Below are 22,192 nucleotides of genomic sequence, written 5' to 3' on the forward strand. Positions count from 1 at the left end.
ACAAATTGATAAAAATTCTTAGAAAATAATATAACTTTAAAACCACACAAATATAAAAAGATATCAAGTCAATAAATAAGAATAAAATAATTATTTAGAAGAGGGAAAAATTATAATAAACTAAAGTAATGTAGGAATTTGTCTTAGGTGCACATTGTACCCATCAAATATCCAAATTAAAATAAATCAATTTCATAAATAAACATTAAAAAAATTGATGACATACAGTTCACAGTATTCTTGAAATTGATGAAATTAAAGAAAAATCAAACTGAGACAGAAAAAATTAAAATTGATGTACATGTGGACGGTTCTTTGGGATCAGAAAAAGACAACAATGTATAATATTCTTCAAATATGAAGCAATCTCAGCATCCACATTCAACAACATTCTAGTACTAAAATGCTAATTCTGGATTAAAAACCTAAGGCTGAACATAAGAAAGGAAAGTAAAGAAAGGAGCCAAGCAAATACAAAAAGAACAATATAAAGAGTAAGAATGTAATTAAAAAAAAAACAATTCTGCTTCTGCCCAGAAATTTCAGCAAATTCAAAAATTAAAAGTATGTAGAATACAATTAATAATTTGCACCAACACAACAAAAGAAAGAATGTGTACAATGCTCTATGTAAAAGAAACACATGCATCCAATCGCCAATTCCTCCATAATCATCCACAATCCACACAAGCATGTATTCAAAGCTTGCTAACAAAAGAAATTTGACCATGCATAGCTTCAATTTGATTCACTAACTAATAAACTACCTACAAGTTTCAACAATAAAATCCAATGCTTGCTCTTTAATTTTGATGTCCAGAATAAAATTTTACAGCTGAATCATATTTTTAGTAGAACCTATTCATGCATGATTCACAAAAATATAATTTGCGTTTTTTCAAACAAAACTCTAACCCACGAAATCAAAATTGAAGCTTCAATTTTCAGCAAATCAATGTAGCTGTGCCACCAACCTCTATTGCATAAATTCATTGCTGCATATAAAATGTAATGCCAAGTCATAAGGATTAGTTAATGAAATGAATAATAGATGAGTCGTGTTTAATATCCCTGACAATTTAGTAAAAATGAGTTTGGTTAGTTATGAGCTATTTGTACTAATTATGGATAGAGCAAATATAGCAATAGTGATCCCTCTATCATAAAATTGTAAGGGCAGCAAAGGCAGAAAAATAAAAGTTACTCTTATGCAAGGATAAAGAATCAGCATTACAAAGAAACCATAGATGGTGATGGCAATAACACCCTAATGAACTGAACTTTTGTGTATTTGAAGTGCAAGGGGAATCAAATAAAGCAATTTTTATTATAGTTGAAAGCATTGCAGGCTTGCTGCCCTCAAATAGCAGTTTTTCATATGATTTCACCATGCTAAAAATTTAGTATTGCAGGTTGTGCTTCGTGATGCTAAACAAATTAATCACGATGCTAACTGTCCTAAACCATTTTCAATTATGATTACCTCTCCAAAGAATGAAGATCAGATTGAGACAACAAAATCTAGAGAGTGGATATAATTTAAATCACAAATTAAGCCACTTATATTTCAACTGTAGCTAATCATTTTAAGTTGCAACCATCTTCATTATTCAAGTGAAAAGAGAAAAGAGAAAACATCAAAAATACTTATGGGCATTCATGATCTGAGAAAGAAGCTGTGTGTCACGCCCTGAAAATAGAGGGTGACCAGCACAGGTGCAAACTACAATTCTCGTAAGCCTTAACATGAAAATTCAATCTGTTTTCTAAAAAAATAATCAGATTATATGAAAAGTATAACACTTTTAATATTAGTTGTTATAAGAAAATTCAATGTTTTTGTAAAAATTTCAGCAAAACCTCCCCTATAAATAGGATCTCCCGAAAATTCTACAACAAAATTTTTCACAAAATACAGTATCAATTAGGAGCTTAGTTCCTTCTAGCCAGCAAAAATATATGTATAGATCAAAATAAAATCTTACAACAATCTATGTGAAGCACTAATCTTTCTTTTAAATTAAAAATACATATGACTTATATATTTACATCAAAAGTAATAGTACCAATAAAAATTTCCACCCAATATAACTATATTACCTTTTAGAGGTCAATGGTGGGATTAGCGTCAGCTAACAAATCTGAGGCCAAAATAAGTTTTCCAGTGAATAGCATTCCCAAAGTAGAATTTAAAAATTTAAATTAACAAACTCAAATAATAGTGTAAACTAATTAAAAAGATAATGATTCAACATAATAAACTTACAAGTCTGTAAATCATAACCATAAACGTACAATGAGAGTAAATTGAAAACAAATTATTTTATCATGCTTAAAGAAAACAATTTATTCACACATAAATCAGAGTAATATAATTACTAACTAAAATCATGTAAATTTCGAAAACACATATTAGTCAACATTTAAAATTTTTGATAATTCAACAGAACAAGTAACAAGGTGGACACATAATCCACGAAGGTAAATAACTAAAAGCGGCTTATGGCACGAAAACAAATGTGGACACACAGTCCATGAGAGTAAGTAACCAAACGTAGCCAAAGTTAAGAAACAAACATGGAGACAGAGTCCACGAGAGTAAAGCTAACCAAAAGCGGCTCAGGCCACAGAATCAAATGCGGGTACACCGCCCACGAATATCAAATGTGAGAATAAAGCCCACGAGACAAATTAGCTAGTTTTCAACCACAGCACGCTATGGGCTAATGGAACTGCCATTAGCAGCAGTGATCTGTTAGAGTCCTCTACAATCATGTTTCAAATATGGGAGAAAATAATCACTTCTGAAATACAATTTATATTTTTAATATCTACTCATATGAATCATTTCAACTTCCAGTATAATACCTGTCGAAAATAATGTCATAAAAACTATGCAAGCTTGCGTTAATTGAATAGCCAGACATCTCCTGAGTTTAATAAACAAAATAATTTCATAACTCTTCAAAATATATTTCTTGAGAAAATAATGCACATATCATCATCCAATTATCCATCATTAGTGCTCCATAATTTCCAAAACTAATGAAATTCATAAGAGTAAATTGTTACAATAAAAGTGTATTCCAATAAAATAAATTAAAGAAAATGCTATTTACTTACTAGTTGAAGTTTCAAATTTCCAAAATATTCTTTCTTCAATTTCTATCGGGATCTTCTTCTTCCACACGTCCTATAAAGATATTAGTAAACAAAATTTAATAAATCATCCTTTAATTTACAAAGACTTCCTTCCACTCCTAATATAATTTCCATCAACCATTATTATTTAAAATTTAAAACCAAAATTCATGCTTTAAAATTATTTCAAACATTTCAATAAGCATCCCGTTGATGCCAATATTCAAGTAATATATCAAAGCTATCATCTTCCAACCTTTCCTTAATAATTTCCTTAACATAAGTCAATCCAAATAAGATCTACCTAGCTTCAAAATTATAACTCATATACGTACATGTGTGTGCGTATATGTATATATTATTACCAAGCTTTAAAATAGGTTTCTATCTCAAATTTGAATATTCTCCCCCTACAACAGCACGGCAACAGCACTAACAGAGGCATAAATTTTGCAACTTCAACAACTAATCACATTCGTGCAGACTAAGAAAAAATGAAACATGAAGATCCCTCACCTTATCAACGCCACAGACCGAAAGAGGAAAAAAAAAACAGAGATGTTGGGGTTTATGGCTGAACAGGGGAGAGGACAAACAGCACTGTCACCATGCACAGCAAAGAAAAGAAGCCTGACTCCACAGCACCAATACGAGCTCACAGCAACAGCCCCACCCCAATTCTGATGCTTTGTGTTTTTTCAACCCAGAACGACACAGACGGTGCAGCAGAAAAAAAAAACAACAGAAACAGGGAGCACGAAGCAGTGAAGAAAGTGATGATCCTCACGGATGAACGAGGGAGGAAAGGACTTGCGAGCTGAATCTTCCAGCTCCAGTGACTCAACTCCTCACACACCAACGGTGCAAACGTGATAGGGAAGACAACGGGGAAGGCTTAAGTGAATCCGCACCGAAGAAACCAAGGAAGAGGAACAGCAGTGAACTTGTGGTGGGCTTGAGATCTACGCCAGCGACGATGTGATGATGGAGAAAAGGGCGGAAGGAAGCACTTACAGAAGAGGCTAGAGATCAGAAGACACACTCTCTCGAAGGTTCCTGGTAGAACAGTGAGCCAAGCAGATTTTTATTGCTCTCTCTCTCTCTTTTCTCTGTAAACCGACTCAGCTTTGTTGGAGGAGTATACATATATTCTGTCTTGAACCTACTTTATTGCATTTGTTATTGTTCTAAGGGCAAAAATGGTAACTTTCTATAGGCCAACACAAAAGAAAGAAACTTCTCATTCATGCTCCAAAAATGGTTCAAACTTGGGACCTATTGAATAACTGATTACATACTAGCCACTAAACCAACTCTTCTTGCTAAACAAATTCTCAAAATTAATATAATTACTATTAAAACAAAGTTATATATTAATTAATTTCATTAATTATTTATTTTTATTTTTATTTTTTTCTGGACCATTACACTGTTTTCCCATCATCCATCCGAGATTTGTACTGAAAAAGAAACACGTTTGTTGCCACTTACAGGTTGTGCTGCCTAATGAAAAACAAATTAAAAACTCATCAGTTAGATTCTATAATGCTAGAACTCAAATAGAAACTTACAATGAAAAGGCTGTCATGTTTCAACCAAGTTGAAAAAAATTTAGGGCCGCAACTCTAACATTACAAAAACAGGCTTGATATGATAAAAGAATATGATAAAGAAATATGGTAAAGAGACTTGATTAATTTTATCTGTAATATTCCTTTATCTGATGCATTCTCGAAACAGTGGTTTGCTACTTCATTCAGATTTCAGAAGATGCTGCCAGGAGAGTCTAAAATCAGTAAATTTGGAGACAGAAGACCAAAGTAAAGTAACATAAAAAACCAGACTTCATCCAGTAAGAATTGCAAACCATTACAAGATACAAGAGCAAAGAAAAGGTAAAAATCACCCATTTGAACCAAACATCCATAACATCCTTATTAAAACTCCAAATGCCAAAGCTATCTCACCTTGGCAAAGACATATTAAAAAATATCGATCTGAAATATTTGAAAGGCACAAGACATGGGTGGTAAGTTACAAGCCAATGGCCACTTATCCATGCTTTAAAGTTCAAAAATTCCATTCTGCCAAATTTGACTTTCAGCATGAGGTTGCAAAGCAGTCTTGAGAAGGGGAAAAAAAAATTAAAGACAAGATAATTGCTTACAGCAACAAGGAGCGCTCTTTCTTCTCAGAATAAAGCTTCCCAATTGCACTTTCTTGAAATGAAAAATCAAAAAGGTGCAATATAGCTATTCCATCTCTATGCTTAGCATAATTTGGAAACATCCTTGAAAATTGAAAAATATGCAACACATCATGGATGAGCCATCAATTGCAAATGTGCTATTGTAGCCATAATCAAGGAATATACGATTTAAACCTATCAATTGCAAATGCTCAATTACTATCTACGAAGTCAGTTCCTGCAAGTAGTTTAAGATTTTGGAAAATCAACATGATGAATGTGACTCCAGTCAATGGCCATTACATACACAACCATAAATTCACCTGTATGGGTCACAGTTTTTGCAAAACTCAATAAAATCAACTCATAAGCTAACCTATTGTGCTGAAGTTGTGATTTCCAACCAAGCTGCTGGATTACAGCCCTCTATGATTTTGCTAACGCCATCAATGCTCTGGAAAATAAGTTACATAACCATAACTAAATAAAATCAGACTATCATGTAAGCTAGATTCTATTTCCATATATTTCCAATCTCTGCTGAATGAAATATGCTTTGCAATACATCCCTGTTAAAACTCTGACATAGTTTATTAAAATATCTACAAGGCTAATGAAGGATTAGTTACAGCAGCCCAGCAAATAGGCAAGCATCAATAAGTTACTATTCTCCATCACCCAGTTTCTTCAGTCTATTTTGCTCACCTCTAACACACTGCAGACCACATATAATTTGGTTGTTCCTTGACCACAAATCATACGATAAATTAAGCTAATATATGAAGAACAATAGTGCAAGGGGCAAACACAACTCAAAATCAGTATACCAAATTTTTCTAAGTAGTAAAAATGAAACTATATTAGTATAACATATGGCATCAAACTATACAGATACCTACTTGTTCGCTACGAAAGAATGACCTCAAGCCATAATTACGAAAAAGCCGAAATCTGACAACTCAATTATAGACAGACTCTTGAATTACCTGCCAAAAACATGATCAAGTGAAATTGAAAATTTTAAAATAAAGACAAACAGCCAATTTAATTAAAAAAGAATTCTAAAATAGAAAAATAAGAAATGATTCCAGCATAAACATTAAAAAAAATCTGATCCTATATAATTTGGAATTCTCTCATTGAATCAATTGCATACTTTGGGGTCTTACGATTCAATCAAAATCACCTTGACTGTCAATTTTATATACTAAATCTATACATAAGGAATGAACCAAAGTAATAATTTTATATACATTGACTGTCAATTATTATTTTTTTTAACTTACCAATTCATTTATATCATTTCTTTCACATCAGACTCAAGGTATTGTAATGGCATTAACAAAATATAACAGTTTTTTAGATCGAACCATAAACTATGATACTGATAATGAGTCATCTTCAATGAGGGAAAGGTGGTGATCCTACTGATAACGCATAAGGTTAGAGCCATATTAACTTAAACTAAATATAATCATTTCACCAAAACCTCCAATGTTACACTTAGAATCAATGTTACTCTTAACTTTTACATCAAAAGACAACTTGGACGTCTCCCCATCATTGAAGCTCTTGACGATGTGAAAAGAAGTCAATAAAGGACTCAGGAAGCAAACTACCCAAAATGAGTTGTGCTATGAAATTTTGTGAATAGCAAAAGGAAGTTCCTATCCATGAAAAAAATAGCTTGATCCCCCAAGAACACCAAACCATATCGGATAATTAAAGCGCCTAATTTTCTGTAACACAGTCTCTACTAAACAATAGGAGGTTTCCACCAATCCAACCAACACAATAGGATCAAAACAAACACAGGAGAAAAAAAACAGCAATTCCGAGTAAAATCAAGCAACAACGCAGAGCAAAGAAAATTGTACCCATTCCCACAACAGGACAACTCTTTGCATTATTGATGGCACTTTTTAGGCTTGCACCTGTCACCTCCCCTGGAGACTCCCCATTGCAGAGGCCTACCACAACAAATTACATAGACAAAATAGACTACTAACGCTCCCGTGAAAGAAAAAAGTAGACTAAAATAAAGGAAAAATGGAAAAATAAATTGAATCCCAATACATTAATCAAATAAGTTGAAATATACATGTACCTTGCGCTGCCACCAAGCGGTGGTAGGACTGGAACCCCACCGTTGGTAGAGATGAAGCATCGCAGATCTCGAGTTTTTCTTGACTCGTGGCTCTGCATTTCCAATTGAAGAAGACGACTAATGGGGCTACTTCAAAAGCTAGATTCCGCTAATATTTCGAACCTTTTCTGGATCTAGAAGCGGAGTAGAAATCATTGCAAAGACGAGAGTTTCAGAGAGGGGGAAAAAAAAGATGAAAACAAGGGAAGTAGAGATGAATGCTAGGACGGGAGTTTCAATTTTAAGGTCTACAAGTAAAATAACAGCGAGGCAAGAAAGCAAAGAAGAACTAACTGAGTCGAGGAATGGAGGGAGTCGAGCGACGCTAAAATGTACAAAGCCATCCTTTTTTCCAGTCGAGCCATCCGTTTTTCCCTCTCTGATAAAATACGCACTGCAAGCAACGAAGATGTCACGGAAAGATGAAAGATGATTGAAAGAGGAAGAAGAAAAAAAATATAAATTCGAGCAAGAAAAAACATTAGAAAGTATGAATCAAACCTTTTGCGAGATATGGAACGTCGGAATGAGAACTGTACTCGGGGAAGAGCAAACGGAACGATGGGTTATCTAAAACCTGATTAATGGTGCAACAGTGGAAGAATCCGAAAAGGAACTGATATGATTTGAAGCCCGAAGGGAATGAATGAGTGGTACCTGATCATCGAGGCCCCTGAGAAAATTGCCACCTGCATGCTGCAGAAACGAAGAAACCAAATAGAAAACAAATGAATGAAAAGTAAGATAAATAATTCAAAATTCAAAATAGAAAATAAGAGGCGCTGGTTTCGATGAATATAAGAGAATGAATAATTTTTTTTAAATGCAAAAGAGAATGAACAAATGAAAGAAGAATAATGGGAAGCTAAATGGAAGGGCAACAGTTGAACAATAAATGGGAGAGACAGACAAAAGGAAAAAGAAATTATACATCATGATGAAGATACCATATAATAAATGAATTAAACCAATAAGGGGAGAGGAAAATTTCTAGTTGTCCAATGAGGGATCAGCAGTGGCTGACCAATGAGTTGTGTTTTACAAGATTTGTATAATAAGGTTGATGGTCCAAATAGTGGAGCGGAGGGATCCAACTCAATCAATTCCTTGTTTTAAAACTTTGTTACCCTCAACCAAAATGATAACAAAACTCTATAGCCATTTCTCCTTTTACTTTTCATAAAAGGGGTCCTTATCTGTCATCAAACCCACATCATCCAGTTCTCCATCTCCTTAGCCATCAATGGAGATTCAAATCCCATACTCTATCCTCATCGCAATCTCTTTCTTCTTCCTTATAATACTGAAGAGATCAAGCTCTAACAAATCCATCAAAACCCTACCCCCAAGACCATTCAAATTGCCCATCATTGGCAACTTACACCAACTTAGAGGGTCGCCACCTCATCACGCCCTGAGAGACCCAGCCAACCAGTACAGACCCATCATTCACCTTCAACTTGGAGAATTGTCCCACGTGCGTTGTCGTGTCTTCCCCAGAAATAGCCCAAGAGATCATGAAGACACATGACACAACCTTTGCTAATGGTCTCGCTCTTCTTGCGACCACCTTAATTTCCAATAATACAGGCATATCCTTCTCTCCATATGGAAGCTATTGGAGGAAACTTTGAAGGATTTGTACAATAAGAGTAGAGGAGGTGTCAGCACTTGTGAGGAACGTATCAGAACACGAAGGCTCCATCATCAATCTCACTAAGAAGCTTTACGAGCTCACAAATTTTGTAACTGCAAGAGCGGCCTTTAGTGCTAAGACCAAGAACATTGGACAGATCCTATCAACTATGAAGCGTGTTCTGGAGGTGTTGAGTGGTTTCTCAAATGCTGATCTCTACCCTTCAGTCAAAATCCTTTAAGTGATCACTGGCATTAAATTTAAAATCGAGAGGGTGAATAGGGAGATTGATATGATGGTAAGGAATATCATCAATGATCACATTGAAAAGAATAACAATCCTGATGGCCAAGTTGGTAAGACAACAGAAGACGATCTGATCGATGTCCTCCTAAGGATTCAAAAGGAAATTGACCTTAAAATACCATTGTCTGAAGAGAACATTAAAGCTATTATCACGGTGAGCATTTGTGTTACTTTATGATCCAATTATTTTGTCATTTAGTTACTCATTGGGCCAGGAGACTGTAGTATCTCAAAATTATATATATATATATATATATATTTTGGTAAAATTTGCAAGGTAAACTGATGATTTAGTGGCAAATATCCTTATTATTAAATTTATGCAACAGTAAAGATTATTTTGGCTTTTCATCCTTTATAAAATTACCATTATGCCCTGGCACCATCAATTTTTTTTTTATTTTTTCGCTTCCTCCTCAGATTCAGTTTGGCATTTGACAGCAAGTGAGAGAGCAAGAGAGAGATCGAGATCTAGAAGCTTCTTCCTCCATTCTTCATTTCGTCCTTCCACCGTTCCCTCTTGCCACTGGCACTGGCGACTGGAAAAGGAGGTCTTTTTCTTCTTCCTCCTCCTCCGTGTGCTGTCGCGTGGAAGCAAGGGGATTCATCTTGCTTCTATCTGCTTCCCTTCATCGATCGCTCACTGTCACGATCTATCACAAGCTTGTCCGATCCCTGTTCTTCTGTGTCGCCGGCGATGGGCCCTTCAACATTGGGCTGTGGTATTCATTCTTTGATGCTGAAGGTCCGATGCTCTGTTTTTTTTTTTCCTTCTCCTGTTCAGCACCGAACTCCTCTCCCTCCATCATCGTTGTTGCCTGTGGCTGGTGAGGGCCCTCTTCCTCCCATCTTCATCTCTGATGATTTTGTGTGGTGTGTATATATATATGTCGGCTTTCCCTGCTTCCTTTTTCTGAGCTTAAAATGATTTTGATGGGAAATTGGATTGGAAAAGCATGATGAATTTAATGATGAATGTATGGAATGTGTTGGGTAGGAGATTAAAAGCATGATTTTTGGGTTGATAAATTGCTTTTGCGTTGGTTGTTGCAGATAAATAATTTAAATATTGGTTTTGGAAACCGTTGGAATGAAATTTGAAGAGAAATAACTTAGATAAATAATTTAAATATTGGTTTTGGAAACCGTTGGAATGAGATTTGAAGAGAAATAACTTAGAATTTTAGTTTATAGATTAATGTATATAAGGTGTTTAATGAAATATCTAATTAGAAGAATTTGCTATATGATAACAAGATACATGCGGTAATTATATTATTGTTAATTAAATAGAAATTAGAAGACAATTCTCTTTAATAGAAGTTAAAAGATGATTAGTTCACATATTTAAGAGTATAAGAACTTGGTTTTATGGCCTAAACATTGTGTAAAATAAAGGATTTTTGATAAATGTTTAAAAGAGAAAATTTTGGATTAATAAAGATTTTTGGATGGTAAAGTATGTTTGAGGAAGTGATGATAATATTCTTTGAATATTAGGAAATTTGAGGATAAGGCATTGTCATTAGGAGACTAGTTCAGAAGTAAGATATACATTTGAGAACTTTACAAGTAAATGAATAGCATTCCTATTATTTTATCAGTAAAAGTAGTCTATTTTTGAAAATATTACCTTTTTATATAAATCATTTTTAACAACTATTATGATTATTAAGTACTTTGTTAATTAAATTATTTTGGCTTTGAAAATTATAGAATGGTGATAAAGGTTAATTAAATTATTGTTTGTGCATGTATTTTCTTTTAAAAGAAGTATACTTTCAAAATTGATAAATGCATCTTTGTTTATTTTACTTTGAAAATTCTTGGTTACTCAACTAATGCAAGCTTATACATTGGCTATAAAGTATTATTCTAGCAAGCTTTGAGATTTGAAACAATTTATGTGAGTTTGGCATTGCGAATGAAAATCTTATTTTAGTAATGACTATTTTTCTCGCATGTTTGAAATGTGATTTTTAAGAGGACTCTATACAAAACACTGGTTGCTAACGACAGTCTCTTTAGCCCTTGGCATGCCATGGTCAATAACTAGCTAGTTTGATTTTTGTGAGTTCTGTTCTCACGTCTGTTATTTATGGGTCTGATACCTGCGTCTATTTTGTGGCTTCAACCACGTCTGATTAGTTACCCTCATGGACTGTGTGTCCATGTCTGTTTCGTGGTTTCGATCGTGTTTGATTACTTACCCCCGTGGACTATGTGTCTATGTTTGTTTTTGTGGCATAAGCCGCGTTTAATTATTTTACCTTTATGGACTATATTTCACGTTTGTTACCTGTTTTGTTAAGTCCTCAAAAAAAAAATATAAAGTTTTTTTTATTATTTAACTAGTGTATTTGAAATTTTAATGATTTCAGTTAGTAAATGTGCTACTTTGATTTATATTTGAATAATTTGTTTTTTTCAGGTATGATTGAATAAAGCAATTCCAATTTACTTTGATTTTATGGTTATAATTAAAATTTACAGACTTATTAAGTTTAATATATTGAATTATCATCTTTTCAATTATTTTACATAATTATTTGAGTTTATTATTTTTACTTTTTTTTTAAATTCTATTTTTGGGGATGCTATTTATTAGAAAATGTTTTAGTCTCAGATTCATTAGCTGATGTTGAACCTCCTACCAATTATTGAAAGGCTTGACACTCAGCTAGGTGAATATTTATTATGAGATCACATTTTTTTATGTATATATTCAATTATGCACTATATTTTAAAACTAAATTTAAGTGCTCCACATTAACTATAGATGTGATTTCGGTTTGTAAATTTATATCGACTGTCTGTTGTAGAGAAGTAAAGCTTTGTATTATTAATTTGTCTGTAAGTGGTTATTGTAGAGATTCAAAAGGTTCTATTTACAGAGGAAAATTTTGCCGAAATCTCTACAGAAAGTTTATGAATCTTTTATTTTTATGGAATATGTTACTATAATTTCCAATCCTATTTCAAATGAATTAAGATATTAAATAAAAATTTTATTGATCAAGGGTTAAGGAACGTGCGTTTGTACATATGTCTCGTGCCGGTCACGCCTAATTTTTGAGGCGTACAGAGACCACTGATGTGCCTTTTTTTTAATGTCTTTTATAATGTCCCTAACTTTTTAGTTTCATTTTTTTTTTTGAGATTATTGGCTTCTATATAAAATAAAAGACATTTTAATATCTTGAAATCTTAAAATGGTAGAGTTGTGTATTTTTGTTTTACAATTTTTCCAAAATAAAAGAGTGTAATCGTGATATTTTTCTCTAAAAAATCATTAAAAAATACAAAATTTCACCATTCAAGATATTTTTTTATTTTATGTAGAAGCGAATAATTCAAAAAAAAAATTGAAAAACTAGGGTTTTACAAAGGATATTAAAGAAATATACATTAGAGGCCCTAGCTTGTATTGGGTTCTAATTCAAAACACGCATTGTTATCTCTGAACGTGAACTTATATATACGTATTTTCAGGATATTTCCTTGGTGGAACTGAAACATCAGCAACAACTGCAAAGTGGTCAATGTCAGAACTTCTTAGAAACCCCAACAAAATGCAAAAGGCACAGGAAGAGGTAAGAAAGGTTTTCGGAAGTAAAGGATATGTAGATGAATCAGAATTTCATCATTTGAGATATGTATCTACAGTCATAAAAGAAACCCTAAGGCTCCACCCACCAGCGCCATTGCTACTTCCTAGAGAAAATAGCAAGGGGTGTAAGATTAATAGTTATGAGATACCTCCTAAGACTAAAGTCATAATCAATAGCTGGGCCATTGGAAGAGATCCAAAGTATTGGGATGAGCCAGAGAAATTTGAACCAGAAAGGTTCCTGAATGCCTCAATTGATTACAACTTTAAAGGCACAGAATTTGAGTACATCCCATTTGGTTCTGGAAGGAGGATATGTCCTGGAGTCTCATTTGCTGTAGTTCTTGTTGAAATCATGCTATCCACTTTGCTTTACCACTTTGATTGGAAACTTCCGAATGGACTAGAGCACGAGAAGTTGGACATGACTGAGAAATATGGTCCCACTAGAAGGAAAAACAATCTTTGCTTGATTCCTATCAGATATGACCCTTAATTTGTCTGCGTTATTATCTGACTCCATCCACAAATGTCTCCTTTATTTACAAGCCTCCATTTTCCATTCTGTCATTGTGCAAACTGCATGGAACCGTATGCTTCTGATCAAATAAAGTTGAACAATATAATTCAGAAAATAATAGTCATTTTCTTATGTTTTCATACAGTTTTTATTGTCAATATTGTGTTTTTAGTGCATTAGAAGTTTAATGATGAAGCTTTAGATATTTTCAAATATTATTGTGATCCCTATCACACAATACCCCCCCCCACACATGTTTTTTTTTTGGTTGCATGAATACAAATCTGTATATTCAAGTCATCATTTTTATTTTAAACACCAGTTATTAACTTACTTACAAGAGCATGGGACTTGAGAGCAATCTATACATTTTGTGAAATTTTTAATAATTACAATCTTTGTGAGGGACTTTACAGTGATTCTCATAGGTGTTGGTTTACAAGTAAATAATTCTTCTAAAAAATATCACAGATTAACTAGTAAATACTCATGATTTACAAGTAAAACTTTTTACATTCATAAGTCAACCTCTTACAATATTAGTACTTTAATATTTATAAATTGAAGTTCACAAATCTAAAAGTTAAAAATGCAAATTAAGATGTTTAACCTATAAATCTGTAAAATTTATTAACTTGTAAATTTGCAAAGTTGATTGTAAATATTAACTTATTAATATTATAGGAGGTCGACTTGTAAATGTAAAAAGTTTGAGCAAGATTTACTTGTAAACATGTGGTATTTGACTTGTAAATATTAAAATATAAATAATTCAATAAAAATATTTTTCAAAAAAAATATTACAACACTTGCTGGTAATTGGTCGATGGCCCTTGGCCACCGATCATTGACCACTAATGGTCAGTCAACACTCATCAAAAGAGTGGGAGTCTAAAGGTATTTGTATCATTTTAAATGATAAATTAATTACAATCAAGTTTCATAGAACTTAAATGTATTTTTCTAAATTAATGGAACATAATTGTAAATAAATTTTTTATACGAGACTCATTTGTCATTTCCTAAAAATAATACACTTTTTTATGGGAAAAATAATACATTTTTAATAGCTCATGAAAATTTTTGTTAGAGATTTCTTAATTTTCTCATGATTAATATACATATATAAATTAATTAAAATTAAATGGATATATGACAAATAAAAATTAATTTTCAATTTTTGTCAACCTTTTTTTTTTAAGTCTTGGTTGATTCTAATAAACTGAGCAGATTATAAAAGCATGCATCACAGTTTAACACACTTTTCCCCCAACTGACTCCAATTTTTTGTGTCAAATAAGTTCACCTCTATATCAAAACTTCTAGAAAATTTACATTGAAGGATCTTCAAAGAATATTAATTACAATCTTTAGTTGGGATTAAATTTTTTCATTAATTTTTCTCAACACTCATCTTTTATATTTTCAGTACTCACTTTTCTCATTTAATAATCATTTTTAATATTTTCAGTTCTCACTTTTTATTTTTTTAATAGCCGAGTCATCTTATATGTTTTCAATGCTTATTTTCCATAGTTTTCGGTGCTAAAAAGAATTAAAGTTAAGTGTATTTCGGTACTAAAAATATGGAAGATCAGTATTGAACCATCTAAGATGACAACTAAAAATGAGAACTGAAAATATAGAAGATGAGCATTGAAAAAAAAAACAACTCAGAAAAATTTAATTTCAATTAAGGATAATGATCACTTTTTGAAATTTTAAAATTTCATGATCTTTAAATATAAATAATATTCTGAGAAGATCCTTAAATGTTACCCTCCCAAACTTCTATGGCAACATAGAGAGACGCCAGAAAACGCTATATATGTACACACACACACACGAAAGTCCATCCATTATTCAATCTGACTAATATTAAAGTTTGAACTTTGAATAATATATTATCATTCTATATATATAGACTAATGAGTGAATTCATTGTATCATCGTTTCTTGTTTCAATTTCCATTAAAAAGAAGAAGAAGAAGAAGAAGAAATGGATTAGAAGACTTTATGTAACGCTATCTTCTCTAAGACTTTTCTGCGAAATTTGTCGAGTAGATTAATGTTCTCTTTTAAGTGAAACAGAAGACTATTCTATTAACTAAAACAGAAATGTAATAAAATGTAATTGCTTTCGAGCTTTCAATTCTTACACAGAAGTCTTTCAATTATAAATGACAATTTATTGACAAAGATGGACATCCCTACACACTTCAATTGAGTTATGGCATTTTAAGGGACTAAACTATCATTTATATAATTTGAGGGATTTTATTTTCAATTTTTCATAAATTTACTTAATAAGTATTTATATTTGACAATGTTATATGATTATAAATTCTGGAAAGAAAAATTTTAAAGTGGGCAAACTTTTTCCACATATCACTTTCATTAAAATCTGAGTGAAAATACACCAAATATGTGTGGAAATTTATTGGTCCATCCTCTCCTAATTTCCAAATGTCTTTCTCAATTTAATGGAAAAATTTTCCACCTTAAAATAATAAAAGTTTCTTCATCTCACAATTTTCATCTCAAATAAAATGAAAAAATATATAATTATTTCTTTTCAAATTATATTATTTAAAATGTCTTATCAAATGGAAATTTTCTTTTCCAATCACTGTATGGTAATATTAATTGGTGAAGACACCATAATTAGAATCATGGAATTTTCTACTCCATCCCAATCTTGCCAAATGTCTTTTCAATTTATCAGCAAATTTTTTCACAATAGAAAAGTAAAATATTCCTTACAATAATGTCTACTTCAAATAAAATTCTATAATGCTACCCATATATTAAATAAAAATTAACTATCCTAATATTTTAAAAATATTATATTATAAATCAGTAAACTTTAAAGTTAAAAATTAACGTGCTTAAATAGCAAAGATGAGGCATACACATGAAAATAAATTTGAAATGAGCATATACAAAAAAAAAAAAGTGAGCATAGTATCTATTGAGAAAAAAATGATAAAATAAAATCATTTAAGATGATTTGGACATGTACAAAGAAAACTACAAGAAGCACCGGCGAAAAGAGTGAAATAGATAATCTTAAACATCTTAAAAAAGGGTAGAAGAAGAAAGAGAACACTTACAAAAGTTGATAAATAATAGAGTACAATGACATCATGTAATTTATATAACCAACCTCATCTAATGAAATAAGGCTTATTGGTGGTGGAGTTGTTGATTAGTTATTTGGCTCATTATTTAGTCAAAAATCGATTAGATATGTTTAATTACAAATCCACCTAAACTGAAATAATTGCCAAAAATATTAGGCACTTCCAAATATTGAAAAGATTATTATATTTATGGTATATGTCAGAAATCATTAGTCAGTTTATAATATAAAATCTATATCAAGTTTTACAAATAATGAAATAAATGTAACCTAATTTAGCTGACTTAGAAGCGCACAATTAATGAAGTCGATAGGGATGAAGAGTTTTTATGCAGACTCAGTTGGACTACAAATAATTGAATTAGTAATTTATAGTTGGAAATAATTAAGAAAAACTAATTTATACTATATGTATATATTTTCCTACAGAAAGGATGACTCGGACTTGAAGAGAAATCCAAAATAAAAACACTCAATGTTATAAAAATAATCAGCAAAATTGAATTAATATACAAGTCGCAAGCTAAAATCAATTAACATAGAAATAAAAAAAAATTTTAGTGACCGAATAGATGCATGAAGAGATCACGAAAAATGAAATAAGTGCATCAAAAATATGCTAAAAACTTGTTAAAGTCAGTGAAATCTTAAATACGAATAAATACTAGCAAAAACATTTATATACGGAATAAAAACTATGTAATGATATGTTAACTAACGATGAAGGAAACTAGAAGTGAGATAATATTTGGAATACTTACTCACAGACAAACGAAAAAGGAGGGAAAAAAAAAACATAGTTGTTGAAAGTTATGTGTCATTTGAGAAATAGAAAAGAAAACTTACAAAAAGTGAAGACTTTAAACAGACAAAAGAGACGGGAAATTATCGTAGTAGTGAAAAAAAATTATTTTATTCAAAGTAAATATTACGATGAGGAATCTTTCACTTTTATTACGTGGAAAAAATTGGGAATAATCTAAAAAAGACATTTGGAGGGATAGAGGAAGATAATTACCGCACAAGCTAACAAGCTAATTGCAACCACCTTAGTATTTTAATGAAATGACCATATGTCCATAACTCTTATTGTGTCTTGATCAATGATTCTATCATCAGTGATTGAAGAAGAAATTTATCCATTCAAAAAGTCCTATATATTTTGAAAATTATTTTGGTTTTGAAGCTCTATATTTTATGAGAATTTAAATAATTTCTATGAAGAAAGTCTTATAAATTCCAACATTGCTATATAGAGAAACTCTTTGAATCCAACAAAGACGTTAGGGAAGACTGAGGGGTCCCAAAGGGGTTTTTTTCAAGATACAAATTCAAATTCAATATTTGGTGCTTAGGCGACTATAATCCCTTCTATTAATATCAACCTCCGTTAATAAAATTTATATTAAAGTTAAGGTTGTCAAAACACATTGAAGGTTTTTGTAATTTTAGTAAAATTGAAGGAACCCCGAATGTGTTTTACTAAAAAATTGACATTGACGATCACACATTAGTTGATAACAAATAGAAAAGAAGGCTTACAAAAAGTTGAAGACTTTAATTTAAAATGGACACAAGAGATGATAAACTCGCATTACGATAAGGAGTCTTTTACTTTTCTTATGTGGAAAACATTGTTGATAAATTGATCAGTTAGTACAGTGATTGATGCAGAAGAAAATACCATGATTTTCTTGTCATGTCTTGATGAATTAGTACAATATCATACAGTGATTTTAGAAGAAAATTTTCATTTAATTAACTGTGATACAAATTGTCTTATATATTTATATTGAATATTTTGGTTTTATGTCAGATATTATATTTGAAAAAAATAAAAAAAAATCAAGTGAGAGATTATATATGTAAAAATATTTTCAACTTGCACATTTTGTAAAAAAAATCAAGTGAGAGATTATATATGTAAAAATCTTGCACATTTACAATTTGGTTAAGGTCATTTTCAACTTATAATAACAAGTTTTAAATACCCTTAGCCAAGGTGTAAAGTGTAAGATTTGAGACTTGAGAGTATTTTGTAAATTTATAAAACCTTCTTGTAATAAATTCTCTTCTGTGGGACTTAGGTATAATTTTTCAACAAAAAAGTTTTCATATTGGAGCCAGAGTCATTCTTGTCTTCTTTCATTCTAAACATGCTATATATAAATATACACATACTTCATTTGTAAAAATATTTTATCCAAACAAAATTTAAATTTTTCTGTTTTAAAAAACAAAATATTTTAAAAATAAAAAAACAAATAGGCCCTAACATTATTATTCTAAGTTTAATTTTTTTTATTTGCTAACCAGGAAATAAAGTACGTGGCATTTTAATGGCAGTGTCGTTTCACAAACCAGAACAAATTAACAATATGAGCCCTAAAAAGGTAAAGGTAAAATGATCTTTTTATTAAAAAAATTATTAACAAAGATGCCCCTAAGAACTTTGTTGGTATTATGGCATTTTGAGGGATCAAATTATCATTTACATAATTAGAAGAGATTTTATTATCATTTTTCAAAAATTTTATTTATTTTTGAACGGTTAAGAAATCTGAAGAGCTAATTGGGTGTTTATCCATTGAAACCAAGAAACTTTTCCCCAAAAAGTTAACTTCGTTGAACCATTGGAGAAATTTTGGCACCAAAACGAATCCGAATAAATTCAATTGACAAGATTATTTGAGAATATTATATTTCATATTCTTGGTGAAGTAGATGAAATATTTGGAGACGTAGCATATTTTGAGAATAAGTAACAAATTTAATTTCATACATAATTATTATAATTAACTAATTTTTGTTAAACTATATGAGTTTGCTGAAATTTACTTATATTTAAAAATGGAAGCACACATTTATATAGATTTTTCACTTATGAACATTTCTTATGAGTTCTTATGTAAAATGATGATAGCTACAATCATTTATAATAAAAAAAATCAACTATTTTCAACTATTTAATTATAGAATTCTTGAATGAATCTTACATACCTGAAATATAAGGGAATTATTTTAAAGAACTTTAAGATTGAATTAACTTTATACATGGATAAAAGAATTTTGAAATAAAATTAAGGATCAAAGGTCTTTTAATTAATAAATTAGTCTCAACTTTGCTACTCTTATTTCCTGATTTGTAATCATTAAAATAAGAATTTTCATGTAAAATTCATTAATCTGTAAAGAAAAAACTTGTTAAGTTTAATGTTATTTTCAATCGTTTGCTATTTCATATCTTGATTTACAATTCTCAAAACATAAATTCACAAATGAGACTTGTTAATTTGTAAAGAAAAAGTGATCATATAACCTGTTAAACAAACACACACACACATATTACTCTCAAAATCATAAATTTTTTTGTCTAACGCAAAATTTCAACACAAGAATAATAATAAATCTATCCTCATAATCTTGGATATATAAAGTCTTCATTGGATCCAAAAAGTTTGGTCTATAAGCGTGTTTTGGACCTTACATAATTTTTCTTTTGGCAAATTATTCAAATGTTTAGAAATAAATTACTTTAAATAAGTTTGAACTATAATTAATAAATTAATCCTCGGAGAAGAGCGTAGGGTGACACAATAATCAAGACATGACCAGAGTCATGAAGAAACAAAAAATCATAAATAATAAGAAAAGTCCAATTACTTACAATGAGATATCTATTTATTTATAAGAGAGTCCATTTGTAGTTTACCCTTAAAGAATACAAGAAGCGTAGTTCTATCATTTCAGTTACCCAAAACAAATTAACAACCAAAGGTCTATAAATTTCTAGGGTGGTATATTCTTTTTTAGTCATCAAGAGTAGTTCTATCATTTCAGGTTGGAAATTAATTGTGGATGAGTCCTTCAAGAATGGAGAGCATTATCAGATTTTATTGGGCCTGCAGAGTAATTTTTCTTCTTCTAAGGACCTTTTATGCAATTCTTCCATATAAATTTCGGAATGAAGTAGAAACATGGTAAACTTTTTCCACATTTGATGGAATGTCCATCGGGCATTGATCAAAACGCGTGTGATTACATAAAGCACTTTGATCATGGATTCTGGAAACCGTGCTAAAAGTGACATTATATTTTCATAGACATGTTATCACTTTTCCAACAAAATGAGTGAACTACATGAAAAATGTGTAAAAAGTTTCCTTGATGCATCCTCTCTTAATTTCCAAATGTCTTTTCAATTTTGTAGAAAAATTTTTCAACATTAGAAAAGTAAAGAGAAAATCACAATCCAAACGTCTTTCCAAGGGCAACTTTTTTTTTTTTGTGAAAAAATGACCAAAAAAATTTGATTCAACAATGTCGAAACTAGAGATTAAAATATAAATATGTTTGAATGTAAAATGACAAAAATACTCCTTTATTTTTTTTTTAAAAAGTCAATCCCACAACTAGACTGCTGCCAGCAGTTGATCATAAGAGATGATCAATTAATTTGGTATTTGGTAATTGGTAAATAGGTGCCCAAGGGGTCATGGGTTTGACCCCTTGGCCACCTAGCAAGGCTTGTGACAATCAAGCTACCAAGCCAACTAAATTAAAACAGACCAAAAAATTTATATGCAATCACCCAAGCTTTTAAACCACTTCCATATTATAATATAATAATGACTTGTTAATTCTCAAACGACATGTTATTTTTTTAACTTGTTAACCTAACATGGCTAATTACAAATTAAGAGGCTTAAAATTTCATGTATTTTACAAGTTCTCACTTATAAATTAACATTTAAAAGTCATTAAAATAACTTGTTCATATAGTAATAAATTTAATTTCAAAATCACTTGTTTGTTATAGCATAATGGTGACTTTTTAATTCTTGAATGGCGCCTATTATTTTCCTAACTTTACTTGTAAATTTGACATTGTCATTTATATTACAAATTTCTTAGCTTAAAAATTCATGTATTTTACAAGTTCTCGTCTGTAAATTAAAATTTCAAAGTCATTAAAATAATTTGTTTATATAGATAATAAATTTAGTTTTAAAACTAATTTTTTTACAGCATAATGGTAACTTGTTAATTTTTGAATAACACTTTTTATTTTAATAATTTTTGTTAATATAACGGTGGCTTGATACTACTAATACTTTTATAAAATAACAAATAAAATTAGGAAAAAAGGGAGCTAGAGTAGTTGACCATGTCAAATGTATAAGGAAAGTTAGAAAAATAACAAGTCATTCAAGAATTAACAAGTTACTGTTTTGAAACTAAATTTATTATCTATATGAACAAGTTATTTTAATGGCTTTTAAATGTCAATTTAAAAGTTAGAACTTGTAAAAAACATAAATTTTTAAGCCTTTCAATTTGTAATTGCATGTTAGATTAAAAAGTGAAGTTAGGAAAATAACAAGTATTATTAAGGAATTAACAAGTCTCCTTTATTTTATCACATGGAAGTAGTTTAAAAGCTTAGGTTATTTTATATGTGTGTGTGTGTGTGTGTGTAATTTTTTTTTCCTATTATCATGCA

The 22,192-nt window shown here is 30.7% G+C and overlaps 1 protein-coding gene and 1 long non-coding RNA gene across 10 annotated transcripts; one reads left to right on the forward strand and one right to left on the reverse strand.

The window, feature by feature from the left end:
- Positions 1–600: 600 nt before the first annotated feature.
- On the reverse strand, positions 601–8,363 carry LOC129315994 (uncharacterized). 9 transcript variants are annotated; one of them, XR_008594647.1, is made up of 10 exons: positions 7,977–8,363; positions 7,770–7,869; positions 7,437–7,609; positions 7,207–7,299; positions 6,229–6,315; positions 5,706–5,783; positions 3,658–4,914; positions 3,124–3,193; positions 2,101–2,141; positions 601–995 (listed from the first exon to the last, which is right to left on the reverse strand). It is a non-coding gene; the product is annotated as an uncharacterized LOC129315994 (long non-coding RNA). The 9 variants fall into 9 exon arrangements; XR_008594648.1 differs by having other exon boundaries at positions 2,101–4,914; positions 7,977–8,052; positions 8,133–8,363; XR_008594646.1 differs by lacking the exon at positions 3,658–4,914.
- A 1,505-nt stretch (positions 8,364–9,868) lies between these two features.
- On the forward strand, positions 9,869–13,640 carry LOC129314984 (cytochrome P450 71D10-like). The gene is made up of 2 exons (XM_054958477.1): positions 9,869–10,244; positions 12,910–13,640. The coding sequence occupies exons 1-2, from the start codon at positions 10,115–10,117 to the stop codon at positions 13,521–13,523; spliced, it is 744 nt and encodes a 247-aa protein (XP_054814452.1). The 5' UTR covers positions 9,869–10,114; the 3' UTR covers positions 13,524–13,640.
- Positions 13,641–22,192: the final 8,552 nt, after the last annotated feature.

Source organism: Prosopis cineraria, unplaced genomic scaffold, assembly GCF_029017545.1.
Source record: "Prosopis cineraria cultivar Desert tree isolate PC_DT_omini unplaced genomic scaffold, ASM2901754v1 PC7, whole genome shotgun sequence".
Taxonomy (NCBI): Eukaryota; Viridiplantae; Streptophyta; class Magnoliopsida; order Fabales; family Fabaceae; genus Prosopis; species Prosopis cineraria.